Below are 16,729 nucleotides of genomic sequence, written 5' to 3'. Positions count from 1 at the left end.
AAAAAAAGAAAGTAGACTATGGACTGAACATGATTGCCACTCAATGCCTCTTTTGCAGACCACAACACCCAAAAGGAGAGAGAGACCAAAAGGGAATACCCTGCCACAGAGGCAGGGTGGGATGGGGGGATGGGTGTGGGAGGGATACGGGGATCCATGGTGGTGGAAAATGGGCACTGGTGGAGGGATGGGTACTTGATCAGTGTATAATCAAAACCCAAGCACAAAAATTTGCAAATCTACAACTGTACCTCATGGTGTTTCACTAATAAAAATTAATAAAAAAAAAAAAGAAAAGAAAAGAAAAGAGGTGGTGACTGTATAGGACAATAGAAAGCAAGGACAATAAGAAACAAGAGCCAGGAGGGCTGGTCCATAGTTGGAAACTTGCTGCAGTGGGGTGGGGGTAGGGGGCAGTTAGGATAGATAAGGAACCACTATGAAATGATAGTTGGAAATGATCACTCTGGACAAGAAATGAATGGTGAAAGGAGGTAAAGGGACAAACATAATAACCTCTCAGTACCTGTAATGCAAACCATTCCAAAAGGAAAGAGAGAGAGAGAGAGAGAGAGAGAGAGAGAGAGTCTGCTACAGAGGCAGGCTGGAGAGGGCAGGGGCGGGGGGGGGTGGTCAGGGGGCCTAGAAGGGATACTGGGGACATTGGTGATAGGACATGTACACTAGTGAAGAGAAGAGTTTGGAACATGGTATAATCATAAGCAACTTTATAACTATATATCACTGTGACTCAATTAAAAATTTAAAAATAAAAGTGGTAGCAAGTGGGCAGTTTGAGGAGATCTATCTCAGACCACACTTCCTGAGGAAGATCTCCAAGGAAAGCAAGAAGCCTTGAATTCAGGACTCTTTCTGGCCCAGGAATGGGTTACCCTGCTCCCAAATTTTATTCTGCCATGCAACCTGGCTCCAATGTGAAGTTTGGGCCTTTGGAGTCAGACTGAGGTGAGACCCAAGCAATACTTTTATTGGCTGTGTGCCATTGTCCTAGACTCAGTTATCTTATCTATAGAGTTAATAATAGCTTTTCATAGGCTGTTAGGAAGCTTATAGCATAACACACATCAAGAACTTTAGATAAATACTCAATATTTCCTACTGGTAGTATTTCTCCTCTATATCCACTTGCTGTGGTCTGACCATGGCTTACTTCACATTTAGCCATCTGGTCAACCAGCCCTTGGGCTCTTCTACTGGGACTGTCTCATAAAAGGACCAAATCCCTGGCCTTGATAACAAAGACCCAATAGTTCCATGACTCAGCATCTCATTCTACACTCCACAGACATTAACATTAACACAAACTGGCTTAACTTGGGAATTGAGCCCTCTTCTGATCATTGTTCTTGAGCTCTGTCATAATGCAGAGAATAGAAAACTTTTGTAAAGGGCCAACTAGTACATATTTGAGGCTATTCCGACTACTTGGTCTCTGTTGTAGCCACTCAACTCCACACTACAATATAAAGGCATCCCTGGACAACAGCACAATGAATGGCCATGTTGAGGTCCAATAAAGAGATGTTTACAAAAACAGGTACCAGGTCAAATTTGGATCATGGCCCATAGTTTTCTGAGTATGATAGGTATATAAATATACAAAGGAATACCCTTACCATGATAAAGGGTGACCAGAGGCTCTTAGTGCACACACACACACACACATACACACACTCATGTGCATTCATATGCATGTACATACTCACAGATCACACAGAACTAAATAGCTATGACAGCACACTGATTAGCATAGAGTTCACATTTAATATTATTTATTTATTTATTTGATGAATGACATGACAGATGGAACATGAAAGCAGGAATACTGCAGGGGAGCAGAACTACGAGTCACTACAGGATTATGTCTTCATTACAAATGAAAGATGATTTTAAAAATTCTTGCCATATGTCTTAGGGACATGCTTCTATGCTTTAATTGGAACAATAATGGAGGATAATATTTTTGTAGCTTTGATGTATCATACTAAATGATGCAGTCATTCTGGTAAAACCGGGTTCTGGAAGAGTTGGGATTGAAGTCCACCACCCCATTTGATGAAGAACAAATGACACCTCCTGCTCCAGACCACCCTGGACAGGTTAACAAAGCTAAAAGGGTTTCAGCAATTTATGCCAAAAGAAGTGTTTTGTTTTTAAAAGTGTTCTCTTACTGTCATTTGCCTTTACTGCCAGTAATACAAAACCAAAGAAAATGCAACAATATCATGTCTATGTCCTACTAGAGATATCACACAGTATTTGATAAAGTGAGTAGGAACATAAAAGCAAGGTCATTTTCTCGGAGGAAATTGCCCTGGGGACAGTGTGACTGGGTGAACCCCTCTCCTCATTCACCAAATGAGGCTCCCCCGATCACACACATACATCTGCCCACTATAATCTAGGGGAGTGCTGGCAGCGGAGGGCACTGGGCTTCCCAGCACTAGACCCTAGGAACATGGTATATCATAAGACCCAATAGAGCTGAGAGCCCCCTAAATGAGGCGGTGTCCTTCACTTCTCCCCTAAGGTAGCAGGGTCCTTGAAGAGCTCAGCATCTTCTGGCTTGAGGGACCCTGCAAAGTGCCTCATCTGAACTTCCTCCGGCTGAGCAGGTTGTCTTTCTCGGGCACTCGTATCTCTTAAAAGAGGAACGAGGGCAAAGTTCTTCCAGTTTCTCCCTGAAACTGAAAAGTAAAGCATCATTACTCCATGTAGGTATCAAAACAAACATACTAATTCAATGTTCCTATCAATCTCTAGAGAAAAGGAGACCTCAGAAGGCTCCTTTCCTGAGGCACACAGATGTGTACCATCTCTTCCCTCGTCTGCTCAAGAAGCCTCATCTACATCTACTATGTTCTCCTCTTGCCCAACCTGACTTTTGATTTGATGTTGGCCTCTCAGCCTTCATTTCCTTCTTGCCCACAGACCCACACTGTGTCATGTGAGTGACACCACCTCAACTTAGCTCTAGTGTGACCAACTCTAACCCTAGATTTAGGATTTGTGGTCCAGGTTCCATCAAGAGAAGCATGCTTTGAGAACAATGCCAAGGAACAAGGATGACACCAAAGGAAGTCTTCAAATGTGAGCAAAAACACTAGAAAGACTTTGAGATGACTTGTTTGTCTCCCTGATAGCCACCGCTAGTCTCCTGGTTAAATGACCTCTAGATAAATGACAGAGAACAGGGAAAGCTAAGCCTGCTTTCCTCTCACTTTCCAGAGCCCCAGTTAGTCAGGCCCTCAGACCTTACATCTATATTTCCGAGAAATACACACCTCTCACCCCCAGGCAACAATTCTAGCCCCTCTGCTGTGTCCAACACTGAATACATCTCAAAGGTGTCAGGAATACTCAAAGCTGTCCCCCCTGGGGCTTTTACAGCAGAACACTGCAAGTTCTCAGCTTTTCCCAGGTGGAAGGCTGCTATTGGCCTATCTCCCAGCCCAAGTCTGATACCAGGCACCAAAAGCTGAAGAAGAATCCCTTGGGGAGCCTGGAATTAGAAGTTTCCCGGAGGATTCCATGGGGACACAGGTCAGGTTCTCACTGAGATATCATTCTGGCTAGCTGAATGGTTGGAACACCCATCCTCTGCTCTGCCTGATCCGGTGCCTCCAACCCAGGAGGAACATGCAATCAATATCCACTGCCCACAGTCTCAATGCCAGTGCTCTACCTGGCTGTTTACTGACCACTTTTCTCCTATTTTTCTCATGCATTCTCTCACCCCTCCCCATCACATGCACATGGTTATGGGAATTACCTGTCTATACATCACTCAAGTTTCCACTGATACAAAATTGTAGAAAATAATAAAAATTCTTGGAAAGATACACTGTGTAATTATAAATGTGAAGTCAGAAAACCTCTGATCATCTCCTACCCTCAGCCTAAGTAATATGAAATTATGCATCCCTATCATTGGTGCAATTAATTCATCTTTATTAATAATTATCCTTTACAAATGTCACAGCGAATGTGCAATGTTGTAAATAGCCAACAATGCCATGAAAAAACATAGTATAAATCAAATTCAAAATGAAACAGCAAATCCTCTGGAAAATGGAAGATTTCATGAAATCAGTAAGAGTGATGGTGGAAAGCTGCTCAAATCATATACAAAGCCATCTTCACCTGGCTCTAAGGTGACCTTAGGCCAGGCAGTCCTTGAACATATAATATTGCACAAAGAGCGCTTCCAAGGACACACATGGTGAAATCACAAAATGGCAGGAGGCCCATGGGAAACTGATAAGGCCTTTGAATTTTTTTCCAAAAATAAAATCTCTTGATGAAATAGATTTCTACTTTCTGATGAACTCAGTACTGGGCTAGTTATCCTCCTGTAAATAACCATACAACTGAACAAAATACATGCAGCAGTGTTTGGGGGCATAACAGCAAACAAATATGCAACTTATTTAGATAAGTGACAAATTGCAAAGTGAGCTTATTACAAATTACAGAATCGCCCTACTTGTTTTGTTTAGGGACAATTTCTCTAACTGCAGCACAGTGTGGAGCTACACAGAGTTGGAGTCCAAGCAGAGCAAGCCGATGTATCTGAGATAAGGAAGACAATATTAGACTTAGGGGAAGCTGAAGTAGCTAGAGTCATTGGGACAGTGTCTGAGTCAGAGGCACCATTTCATGGTAATGGGAGTTCCTGCTGCATTTGGTGGCCATACAAATGTGTGTTCCTCAGCTGATAGACAGGGAACGAGTTTCAAACAGATGACCGGACAATAATCAACAGTCTTTATTTCCAATTCCATAGACTAGATAGAGGGAACCGCTATGGACCTCCACCAGAGTTTCCTCTGGCTTCACCCTGCCCAGGCATAGCCATAGCACAGCAGGTAAGGTGTTTATTTACCTTACATACGGCTGACCGGGGTTTGAGTCCTTCATCCCTCTCAGAGAGCCTGGCAAGCTACCGAGAGTATCCCACCTGCATGGCAGAGCCTGGCAAACTCCCCATGGTGCATTTGATATGCCAAAAACAGTAACAACAAGTCTCATAAGTTGTTGTGAGACGTTACTGGTGCCCAGTCGAGCAAATTGATGAGCAACAGGAGGACAGTGCTACAGTGCTACAGATATAGGGGAGAGCAACCACTAGAGAGTGTAGGGGGGAGGGGAGAAAGGGGACAATGCTAGGCTGGGAAATAAAGCAGGGGAAGTGTGGCACAAAGGAAAAGTTTAATAGAGGCACAGGGACTTGTGAGTATTGATAGGGAGTCCATGAGCCATGGAATGGGTGAAACAAAGGGTGGCAGGTAATTCAATTAACATAACCTCCTAATAAGGGGAACAGACCTGAGCCAAGCCAAACTGCTCATCAGAGAGGAGCACTGTAGCACTGTAGCACTGTCTTCCCGTTGTTCATCGACTTTCTCGAGAGGGCACCAGTAACATCTCCATTGTGAGATTTGTTACTGTTTTTGGAATATCGAATACGCCATGGGTAGCTTGCTAGGCTTTGCCATGCAGGCGGAATACTCTCAGTAGCTTGCCGGGCTCTCTGAGAGGGGCAGAGGAATCAAACCTAGGTCGACCATGTGCAAGGGCAAACACCCTACCTGCTATGCTATCGCTCCGGCCCATAGAGGTGCAATGATCACAAATTAAGAGGAGCTGGACCCCCTTTTGGTACTGTTCTTTGTCTCTAAAGCAATGTCTCCAGAACTCTCTCATCTCCAAGGAGAACCCCCAGGTGTATAATCAACAGGGCAGCATTGCACAGATGGTTTGAGAGCAGTACCAGCAGGGAATAGCAATAGGACAGGGCACAGGGAAGGAAGGAAGGAAGGAAGGAAGGAAGGAAGGAAGGAAGGAAGGAAGGAAGGAAGGAAGGAAGGAAGGAAGGAAGGTAGTTACCCAGGTAAAGGGCCCAGGATGCTCCATGCCCTAGGCTGAGCTGGGCTCTGTGTGCACAGGGGAAGACTACAGAGGCTTACCAGAGAGTAGCTACAATGGGTGTTGGACAGAGATCTTATAAGTTTAACAATATTTGAAGATACTGGAGGAATATTGGAGGTTCAGCTCAGTTAGAAAGGAGAGTCCCTAACACCCTCTTTCAACTCTGAAGATCGAGCTAAAATGTCAGTTACTTTACACACCCTCAAGTCAGGTGTATTCAGGTCTCACTTTGACAAAGCCTAAAATCCAATCCTGTAAAACACTCAAAGGAAGGGCTGGAGAGACAGTACAATGGTAAGGCATTTGCCTTGCACATGGTGGACCCCGGGTTTTGATCCCCAGTATCCCATATGCTTCCCTGAGCAACGTCAGCAGTAATTTCTGAGTGTACAGCCAAGAGTAATCCCTGAGCATTTTGCCAGGTGTGGCCCTCCCCATGGGGGAAAAAATGGAAACACTTTGAAGGTTAATTCCCATAAATCTGGTGGGATTTGGCAACTGCCTCAGTGTTTCTGCACATCAACCATTAAAGATTTACAAGTACAGGCCTGAGAGTTGGATCAATAAGCTGAGGCCATGGTGTGCATGCAGGAGGCCTGGGTTCAGTCCTAAGCACATCATTATCCCCTGAGCACAGAACTGGAAGTACTCCCTGAGCACCACCAGCTGTGACCCAAAATAAAAAAAAAATTACAACTAAGCTTATACAAATTCAAGGTGATTCATCAGTAACTAGGCTGCCAATTAGGACAGAGACTCTCAACAGATTATCTATAATGCTCAGAATACAATTAAAAGTTATTAAGCATGCCAAGAAACAGGGAAATGTTACTCACAGTCAATTAAAAAAAAAGCAGGGATGTGGGATGTGGATCAACAGTAGATGTGGATCAACAGTAGATGTGGATCAACAGGGATGTGGGATGTGGATCAACAGCCTTGCATGCGTGAGGCCCTGGGTTTGATCCCCAGAGCTGCAAAAAGAAAGGGAACGGGGTGGGGGGAAGCGGAAGGCTAAAAGCAACAGACTCCAAGATAAAACCAGACATTGGATTTATCAAGCAGGAAATTTAAAGAATTATTTATAAATTATTATAATAGACTGAAGAAGCCAAAGGCAAAAGTGATTTGAATGAGGGAACAACTAAGGAATCATGGGAGGGAAATAAAATCTGGGTTTTTTTATAATTTCTAAGTGTTTTTAAAAATTCTTCAAACACAATTTTTGAAATGTAATATTCTCTTGGTGCACTTGCTAACAGTTTAGAGATGAACTTAGAAAGGATCAGTAAAATGAAGAGATATCAGGAGTAGAAATTATCAAATTTGAAAAACTCTGAGGAAAAAATAACAAAACCTCAAAAACCTGTGTAATGATATTAAATGGAATGGTATAGCAAGTGTAGCTCTAAAAGGAAAAGCAAACTTAATGGTCAAAAAAACGAACAGTCTTCCCCATGAGATCAGGCAGCAGGCACAGATAAACAATTTCACCACTCTTGTTCAATTTAGTCAATATAGTTCAATATAGTCTTAGAAATTCTCAACATAGCAGTTAGGCAAGTAAACATAAATCAAAAGGATCCAAACTGGAAAGGAAGAAGTCAAACAAGCACTATTTGCAGATGACCTAATATTAAGTATAGAAGACTCTAAAAACTTCACTATAGAACTCTTTAAAAAAAATAAAACAGTACAGCAAAGTATCAGGCTACAAAAATAATGAATAAAAATATGTTTCACTTATGTATGCTCATAATTAAATAGAAGAGATAGAGATTTTAAAGTCAATATCATTTAAAATGATAAAATAACAAATTTCTGGGAATCTACAAAGGGTGTGAAAAACCAATAATATAAAAACTTCAACTTCCTTGTGAAAGAAATAGCAGAGGATTCCAGGAAATGGAAAAATTCTATGTTCATGGATTAGAAGAATCAATATTGTCAAAATGTCTATCCTACTCAAAGCATTATAAGGATGCAATGCAATTCCCATAAAAATTCCAACGACATTCTTCAAGGAACTAGAATGAACATTAAAATTTTTATGGAAGCATAAAATCCTACAAATAGCCAAAGCCATTCTGAAAAAAAAAATGAAGAAGTTGGGGTGTATCGCGTTTCCTGACTTTAAACTATATTATAAGGCAATAGTAATCAAAAAAGTATGGTATTGGGCTAAGAATAGGCTGACAGACCAATGAATTAGAAATGAAATCACAGTGATATGTCCTCAGGTACATGGAAAGTTAATCTATGACAAAAGAATTGGGTCTATGAAATAAAACAAGGAAAGCCTCTTGAACAAAAGGTGCTGGGAAAACTGTACAACTAGTTAGAAAAATAAAATTGGATTCATATCTCACACCACATACAAAAATGAATTAAAAATAGATCAAAGACCTGGAGGTTATACCAGCAATCATAAAATCGAGGAAAACATAGGCAGAGCTCTCCAAAAGTGTTTTCTATGACCTGAGTTCACTGGCAAAGGGAACAAAAACAAATATAAGCAAGTGGTCTATATGAAGTTGAAAAATTTCTGCATGGAAAAATAAATAAGCCAGCGTGATAGTACCAGCAGGTAAGGTGTTTGTCTTTTAGGGGCCAACCCAGGTTCAATCCCCAGCATCCCATATGGTCCCCCAAGTTCCTCCAGGAGTACTCTCTGAGTACAGGTACATGAGTAAGCCCTGAGTACTGCCAGGTGTGGTCCAAAAACAAAACAAAACTGAAAACAACAAGTGTTTGTGGGGATGTGACCAAAAAAGGAACTCTCATTCACTGCTGATGGGAATGTAACCTGGACCAGCCTCAAAATCTTTTTTGGAGATTCCTCAAAAAAGTAGGTAAAGAGCTCCCATTTGACCCACTTCTCTCATATGTAGATATCTACTTCCAAAACACAAAAGCATTGATTCAAAAAGCTCTATGCACACCTATATTCACTGCAGCTCTTAGTTCAATAGCCAGGATATGGAAGCAACCCAAATGTACAAAAACCGATGCATGGATGTGGCAGTTATATACAATGCAATACTATGCAACCACAGATATGCCAAACACAGTAACAACAAGTCTCACAATGGAGATGTTACTGGGCCCCCTAGAGCAAATCGATGAAAAACGGGAGGACAGTGCTATTATTTATTGGATGTGACACCAAAGAACAGGCAACAAAATGTAAAGAAATGATATATCAGGCTTTATCAAAATTTAAAAGTTTTGTACAAATGGACTTTATGGAAAGAGTAAAAAACAACTCACAGAAGAATATACTTACAAACCATATATCTGATATAGAATTAGAGTCTAAAATATATAAAGAACTATTACAGCAAAAAATGTAATGAACAAATGATCTGAAGAGGTATTTCTCCAAAATACATCTATAAATGGCTGTTCAGGAAGCGTGAACTCTGACATTACGTGGTATCCAGAGCACTGCCTGGTATTAGCCTGGAGCACCACCAGATTGTATTTCAAAAGTGGTTCAAATGGGTCTGGAAAGGTGTTTCGAGTGCTAGAGCAAATGTCTCCCAGAGGAAAAGGTATCTCAGATAGAGAAGGGAACACCAAGTAAAGGGTGTTGGGAGGATCTGCCCAGGATGGGAGATGCATGCTGAAAGTAGACTATAGACCGAACATGATTGTCATCCAATACCTCTTTTGCAAATCACAACGCTCAAAAGGAGAGAGAGAACAAAAGGGAATTCCCTGCGACAGAGGCGGGGCGGGATGGCGGGGATAGGAGGGGTGGTGGAAGGGGGGTGGTGGGAGGGATACTGGAATCATTGGTGGTGGACAATGGGCACTGGTGGAGGGATGGGTACTCAATCGTTGCATAACTGAAACCCAAGCACAAAAAATTTATGTCTACAACTGTACCTCATGGTTTTTCACTAATGAAAAATAAAAAAAATAAAATTAAAAAATGTCTCCCAGATATGAGATCCTAGGTTTGATCCCTATGCTGCCAGGTGTGGTCCTGGTAGCCCAAAGCACCACACTACTAGGTGTGGGCCCATAACAACCTAAAAGATGGTCAAAATAGCAAATTTTATGTTCAGTACACTCTACCATATTTTTTGTTTTTATTTTTGTTTGGGGGCCACACTTGGCAATGCTCAGGACTTACTACTAGCTCTGTGTTCAGGGATCAATCCTGATGGGTTCAGGAGACCCATGCAGGGTGCCAGGAATCAAACTCGGGTCAACAACATGCAAGGCAAGCACCCTTCTTGAGATTAGCACCAGGCTTCACTCTATCACATTTTAAAAAGAAACAAAAACAAAGACAGTGCAGGAATATAACTACAGCTCAGGACACAGTCAATATCCACTAGGTTTGTTTCCTTTATAAGTAAATGTAGTCAGGTAGACCTTTAATCTGATAACTCCTGCTGATTGATTGCCAGTAACCTTTTATTGTGGGGGGTAGGGGAAGGGTGGGCACACCTGGTGTGCTCAGGGCTTACTCCTGGCTCTGCACTCAGGAATCACTCCTGGTGGGCTCAGGGAACCGTATGGGTTGCCGAGATCAAACCCAGGTGCGCTTTGTGCAAGGCAAGCGCCCTACCTGTTTTACGATCACTCTGACCCCAATTGCCAGTAACTGTTAACGAACTCTTGTCTGTAGTGGTTTTTCACGGGGCTTTTCTGCTGTAACTCTCTCACCCATCCTTCCTCTGCCTGTCCATGCGCCCACACAACTGAGGGTCATGTGACCCTATTTGTGTCCGTGATGTAAGGAATAGGACAGAGACACAGGACTGCTGCCCAGGTGGCAAATGTGGGCTGAGTTGCCTCCTCTAGGGCACTGCAGACAGGTGCCTGGACCAGGACACTGGCAGGCAGCAGCTATGAGCACATACAAGCATGCAGGAGATTGTGGGGGTGGGTGGGGGAGAGACACTTCCAGCACCCAGGCTGTGGGGACAGAAAGGTCTGCAAGAAGCCGGGGACCCCAAGGCTTCACTAGCCCAACATCATGTCACCTCCATGTCATGGTCCCCTTCCCTCACAACTCACCTCTGCCTGAGCGTAGGGAGAAGCTCAGGGTGCGCTTGACGCCCTCACAGTTGCCTGGGTCTTCATTGATGATGCCCACATTGTTGTTCCAGGTAGTCCAGTTCACCTCGTCCACCCTGCAGGGCAAGGCAGAGTGGGAGCAGGCAGCAGGCCACAAAGGTGCCATGGCCTGCTTCCAGGTCCAGGGCTTGGCCCCACTGAAGGGGAGATAAGGACGAAGGCCACAGTGGTAAGGAAGAGACAGAGGGCGGCCTGCTTAGGGGGTACTGGCCCCTGCAGGCTGTTCTTGAATCAGACTGTGGTGCCCCAAGCCTTTCGATATGAATCTTTGGTTCTGACCTGGAGAACTGGAAGATCATTCTGGAGAGCTCAATTCCTAGTGGTTCCCCTGTGTCTGCAATCAAGCCTGCCACTACAGCTGGCTCCAGGCAGGTCTCCAGTTCCATGTTAAGCCCTGCCATTGCCCCTGAATTTAGAGCTGGCTCTAGAGCTCTGAAGTGAGTTCTCTGTACCCACAAGCAGCTCCGGGGTGTTCCCAATGCTCACAATTAGCTCTGCACTGGATTCTGAAACCCACAGCTGGCCGGAGGTAGGTCCCTGGGCCTGGAGTTGAACCCCAGAGCTCCCCAAGCTTGTACTCCCTCATGGAGGTTACCTGAAGCACCACCGGTAGTCATCCTTGCCGTCAGGTGTGTATCCCACCTGCAACAGCTTGCCTGAGCGGAAGGCCCGCCTCATGCTCTTAAGGAAGCTCTTCTCCGTGTCCAGGATGGTGATGGCTCTCTGTGGAAGGCAGGGGGTGCCTTCACTGACTGGCTCTGGCTGCCAGAATGCCCCTCTCCAAGCTCTTCCACCCCTAGCACCTCTGAGCTGATCCCGCGGTTTCATTACGCTGCTGGTTGCTGAATGCAGCTCTCAGGGCCTGCCTCATAGTAGCTGATCCCTTAAATCTAGGGTAAGAGTCCCATCCCAGATCAAAGTTCTCTGAGGTAGGCATTCCCTGGAGTTGAGCTCTCTGCCTCCTGCCTCAGACCAGCCCCAGTCAAAATTAGTGGCTCTGAACATTAATTGATGGTGAAACCCCATCAGAAGGGTCAGAAAAGTGTCAACAAAAGGAGAGGCTGGTGCCCAACCCCCCAAGCTCATAGTGCTTCCTGCCCCGTCCCCCTATCCTTCCAGGTTGCCCGTACCCAACTGGGTAAGGCAGTAACAGAGCAACTCAAGCCTCCTGCCGCTCAGCCCCCAGCAACTGACCCACCTGCAGCTTCCATATGTTCTTGCTTTCCTGCGCAATCTTGTTGACAGTTTCGCCCATGAGGGCAATGAGCATGTTGAGCAGGAGAATGTAAGTGAGGATCACGTAAGCCAGCAGCAAGATGATGAAAACAGCCTTGAAGTTATAGTTCTCGGTGAACTCCAGGTCCCCCATGCCAATGGTGAACTTGAAAAGCTCCAGGCATGTGAAGTACAGGCTGTTGTAGTTGCTGTCGGGGGGCCGGCATCCTCGCCTGGGCAACGGGAAGTCTGACACCACTGAGGTATTCTTCCCATCTTCAATCAGCGTCACCACAGCTGCAGAGCAGGGGGTGGAGGAGAGCCACAGGGGATCCAAGACCCTCTCCCAAACACCCTCCCACCTACTCCCCCTGACCCCACAAGATGGGTCTTAGCAGGAAAGCTCAACCAGGAGGTGCCTTTGCAGAAATTTTTATTTAATATGTTGACAATACTACTAACAGTCACGGTCACGGTCACGGTCCTCCTGTTGTTCATCCATTTGCTCGAGCGGGCCCAGTAACGTCTCCATTGGAGACTTTGTTGTTACTATGTTTGGCATATCGAATAGGTCACGGGGAGCTTACCAGGCTCTGCCGTGCAGGCGAGATACTCTCGGTAGCTTGCCGGGCTCTCCAAGAGGGGCGGAGGAATCAAACTCGGGTCGGCCAAGTTGGCTGCGTGCAAGGCAAACGCCCTACCGCTGTGCTATCTCTCGAGCCCAATACTACTAACATTTGTATTAATTGAGCCAGATCCACGGGGCAGGAGAGAAAGTATGGATAACATACAGCTGACCCGGGTGCGATCATATGGCCCCAAAGCCTGCTAGAAGTGAGCCCTCAGCACAGAGCCACAAATAAGTCCTGAGCACTTCCAGGGTGTGGCTCAAAATCAAAACAAAAAGGCCACCTCCAATGTGAGCCACTGATGGTACATACCCCCATCAACATTTGAAGAGGCATTGCCTTATCAAACTATCAGGATCATCAGAAGATACTTTGGTACAACATAAACTTTACCATTAAAAAATTAAAATGAATATAAATGTGCAATGTGAATGCAGGCTTGGTATAGTACGTGATGTGCCTAAACTTGCTTGTCAGTCCTGGACAAGGGCCACACTTGCTGAGAAGCTCAGAGCAAAGGGGCCTCTCCCCAAATTCCACACCCTTCTTTGGACAAGCGGTCTGATGCCCAAAAGCTTCCATAGAAATTGTGCCTCCCTAGTTCTCCCTAGTGCCTCCTAGTTTACATCCAGAAAATGGCATAACCCTCTTGGTCTAACCCCTTCCTTCAGACCAGGTGCCAGAGCTGTGTGGAAACAGTAATAATGAGCTGATCGTGTTTGCAACTTACTCCCAAACTGTTGCTTATTTGTTTTGAAGAATGGGGTTGGCAAGCGCCCAGTGACAGATGAGTGAATAAAGAAACTATGGTACATATAAACAGAATGGAATAGAGTTCAGCTCAAAGAGAAGATGAACTCTTTCAGTTCACTGCAACTTGTATGGAACTAGACAGTGTCATATTAAATGGGGTGAATCAGAAGGAGGAAGTCAAATACCTGATGATCTCACTCACACATGGAGTATAAAGAAACAAGTAAGGGAATGGACAATGGCCAATGAAAGCAAACCCCAAACTGTTGCCAACAGAACTCACTGCCAAGCAGTGGGGGGAGGGGCGGAGACGATGGGTGAGGGTGGCAGCCAAAAAGATCCCTCAGGACAATGGAAATGTGTATTGGCACTCTGGTGGTGAGTGTAGTACAGTAATATTGAAGGCCTAAGACAAATGAATAATACTATTTCAAACCATAACATCGAAATTTAAATTTTTTATTTAATTTTTAATAATTTTTTAATTAAAATATGGGGGTGATGTTGAGGGAACATGTTTTTAAAACACAAAATTAGGGATCTGGGCAATAGCTCAAAAGACTGGAGAACATGCTTTAGATGCAGGAGACCTGGCTTAATCCACTGCCCTGCAGGACACCCCCAGCATTGCTAAGTGCCACCAACCCAGAAGTACCTTTTAAGCACTGCTGGGGATGGGATAACAATACATACATAATTAGGGTCCAGGGATAGCTCAGAAGGAGAATACCTGCCTACAAACAGAAGACCAAGACTTCAATACCCAGCCCCACCTCACATGCACCCAGCATGATCCTAGCAGCTCTGCCATTTGGGATTCCAAGAACCATAACCAAGTATTGGTGTAATCCCCAGTACCCTGCAGCCAAAGGTTTGCTGAAGTATGAGAAGTCTGGCAAGCAGCACAACTAAAGCATGCAAATACCACAACCGAGTGTACAACCTGAACTAGCAATGTGTCTGTGAGAAACGTCACAACTCAAGAGTCATGAGCACACATGCAGTTGCCACAACTACATGGGCATCCCCTGGCATGCCCACAAACTAGTGTGTGCAAGCCCCAATCATAACAACAACAAAAGTCAGAAAGGAAGGCCTAATTTCATTTAAATGTAAAAATTAGGGAGTGTGACTATAGAGGAGTTACCTAGACTATTCCTGAAACCTTTATGAAAGTCTGAAATTATGTCCAAATTCAAAGTTAAAAATAAATGATCCAGGGACCAGAGAGAAAGGTAAATGCCTAAGGAGCTTGCCTTGTACACGGCTGGTCCAGGTTCCATCTCAGAATCCCATTTGGTCCCCCAAGCCCCACCAGGAATGATCCTTAAGCACATTGCCAGGAGAAAACCCTGAGCACATCTGGGCATGGCCCAAAAACAGAATAAATAAGTAAATTATAAATTTAAATAAATGGCCTAAAATGTCACTATCCTACAAGCAAAGTGTACTTTGTCCCTCAAAAATTACTCCAACATTTTCTGAGTCACATTTCCAGGTTCCCTTACTCTCTCCAGTGTGTCCCTTGTCCATCTTCTCTTTCACCTCAGACGACCCCCACCCCACCCCCAATCCCTGCAGAGACCTCTGGAAGCTGAAGTTAACAGAAAGTCAGCCTTCCACCAGTCCCAAAAGTTCATTACCTGTGGAAAACCCGAACAAGAATACGAGGTAGACAAACATGAAGCGACACAGGTCTCTCAGGATCATCTGCAAGGGAGAGCAGGCCTATGAGAACCAAGGCTAGGCCCAGGAGGGCCATAAGGCAATCCAGCATTGCTGACCTTAGCAGTCCCTCTAGAGCCCAAGTAGAATCAGAGAGCATGCACAGGGTCTTGGCTCCTTGGCTCTCAATGTCCTGTGGGAGTAACTGTTCAGTTCCCCACCCAGCCTTTGTTCTGATGGGTGAGAAGGGCCTGTATGTAGACAGGGAGTCAAGTTTCAGGTGAGCCCTCAAGCCTGGCTCAAGGCCAGGTTGTCCTATTCATGGGAGATTCACTGGGAAAGTGGGTGATGAATGAAGTCTGCACCTATCCAGACAATTCTGAGGATGGACAGAAGTTATGCGACCCTGACCCCATGCAGACATAAGTCAACAGACTGGAATCCACATGGAACCCACCTTCTCAATCATGACAGCATAGATGCCCATCTGCTGGAAGCCACGGGTGTAGTAGAGCATGTTGGTCCAGCCCATGGCCAGGGAGAACACCATGGAGGCCACATACTCCTTGCAGCGGCTGAAGTACAGTACCACAGTTCCCAGCATAAACAGTGACTGCACAAAGCTGAAGGTGGAAGGACAGGAAGCTTAGTGTAAGGGCATGTCGGAGCCAGGCACCCCTTCAGAAATGGAGGCCCCACCCAGCTGCCTGGATCTGTCCTCAGAAGCCCCAAGCCAGGGTAGGTGCTGGGTCAGCATGGGAGCAACGTCACTCCCAAGATTGGAGGGTAGGAGTGCAAAATCTTATTCTTTACACATCACAGGTATAAATATCAGGCAAGAACAGCTAGACCACATATATGTGTATTATATTTCATGCATGGAAGAGTTAGAGGGGAAAACAGGAGGAACGCTGACACTGGTGTTGGGATTGGAATTGTAACATTGTATTACTGAAATTTTACTGTCAAAAACTTTGAAAATCACAGTGCCTAAAATGTAAATTTAAATAAAAGTGTAAATAATAATAATTATAATGGAAAAAATCAGAAATGAAATACTGAAGAACAGGTGCTGTAACCCCAATAACCTCTCTGCCTTGTCTCCAGAAATGGCCTCATTGGACAAAAGAAATTCTAGGAGACCAAGAAAGTCTAGGAGATCAAGCTGTGAGAAGGGACAGGTCATGCTCCCTAAAAATCAACAGGTAGGCCTGCAGCTCATACCCTCAAACTAGGACCACAGCCTTGGGGAAATGTGCCTCAGTGTCTGAGTCCATTGGGGCTGCCTGAGAGGAAGGCCTAAGCAGAGTGGAGGAAATTGGCACCATCCTAGCAAGGGGCCTGCTCAGTGCTCCCCTCTTTACCCATTCACCTCACATCATTTGTTCATCAAAGCCTCCTCCTCAGGGAACCCAGCTGTG

At 44.8% G+C, this 16,729-nt stretch overlaps 1 protein-coding gene across 1 annotated transcript in view; it reads right to left on the bottom strand.

The window, feature by feature from the left end:
* Positions 1-2,535: 2,535 nt before the first annotated feature.
* Positions 2,536-16,729, bottom strand: part of TRPV1 (transient receptor potential cation channel subfamily V member 1) — a 36,997-nt gene continuing 22,803 nt past the window's right edge. Inside the window, exons 10-15 of the mRNA XM_056127724.1 lie at positions 15,766-15,931; positions 15,287-15,353; positions 12,245-12,558; positions 11,642-11,769; positions 10,987-11,102; positions 2,536-2,708 (exon numbers count right to left, since the gene is read on the bottom strand). Of these exons, the coding sequence (XP_055983699.1) occupies positions 2,536-2,708; positions 10,987-11,102; positions 11,642-11,769; positions 12,245-12,558; positions 15,287-15,353; positions 15,766-15,931 (964 nt within the window). The remainder of the gene's footprint in view (positions 2,709-10,986; positions 11,103-11,641; positions 11,770-12,244; positions 12,559-15,286; positions 15,354-15,765; positions 15,932-16,729) is intronic.

Source organism: Sorex fumeus, unplaced genomic scaffold (genome assembly GCF_029834395.1).
Source record: "Sorex fumeus unplaced genomic scaffold, SorFum_2.1 ptg000063l, whole genome shotgun sequence".
NCBI lineage: Eukaryota > Metazoa > Chordata > Mammalia > Eulipotyphla > Soricidae > Sorex > Sorex fumeus.
Note: the sequence above shows the minus strand (reverse complement) of the source record. Positions and strands in the feature narration are given on the sequence as shown.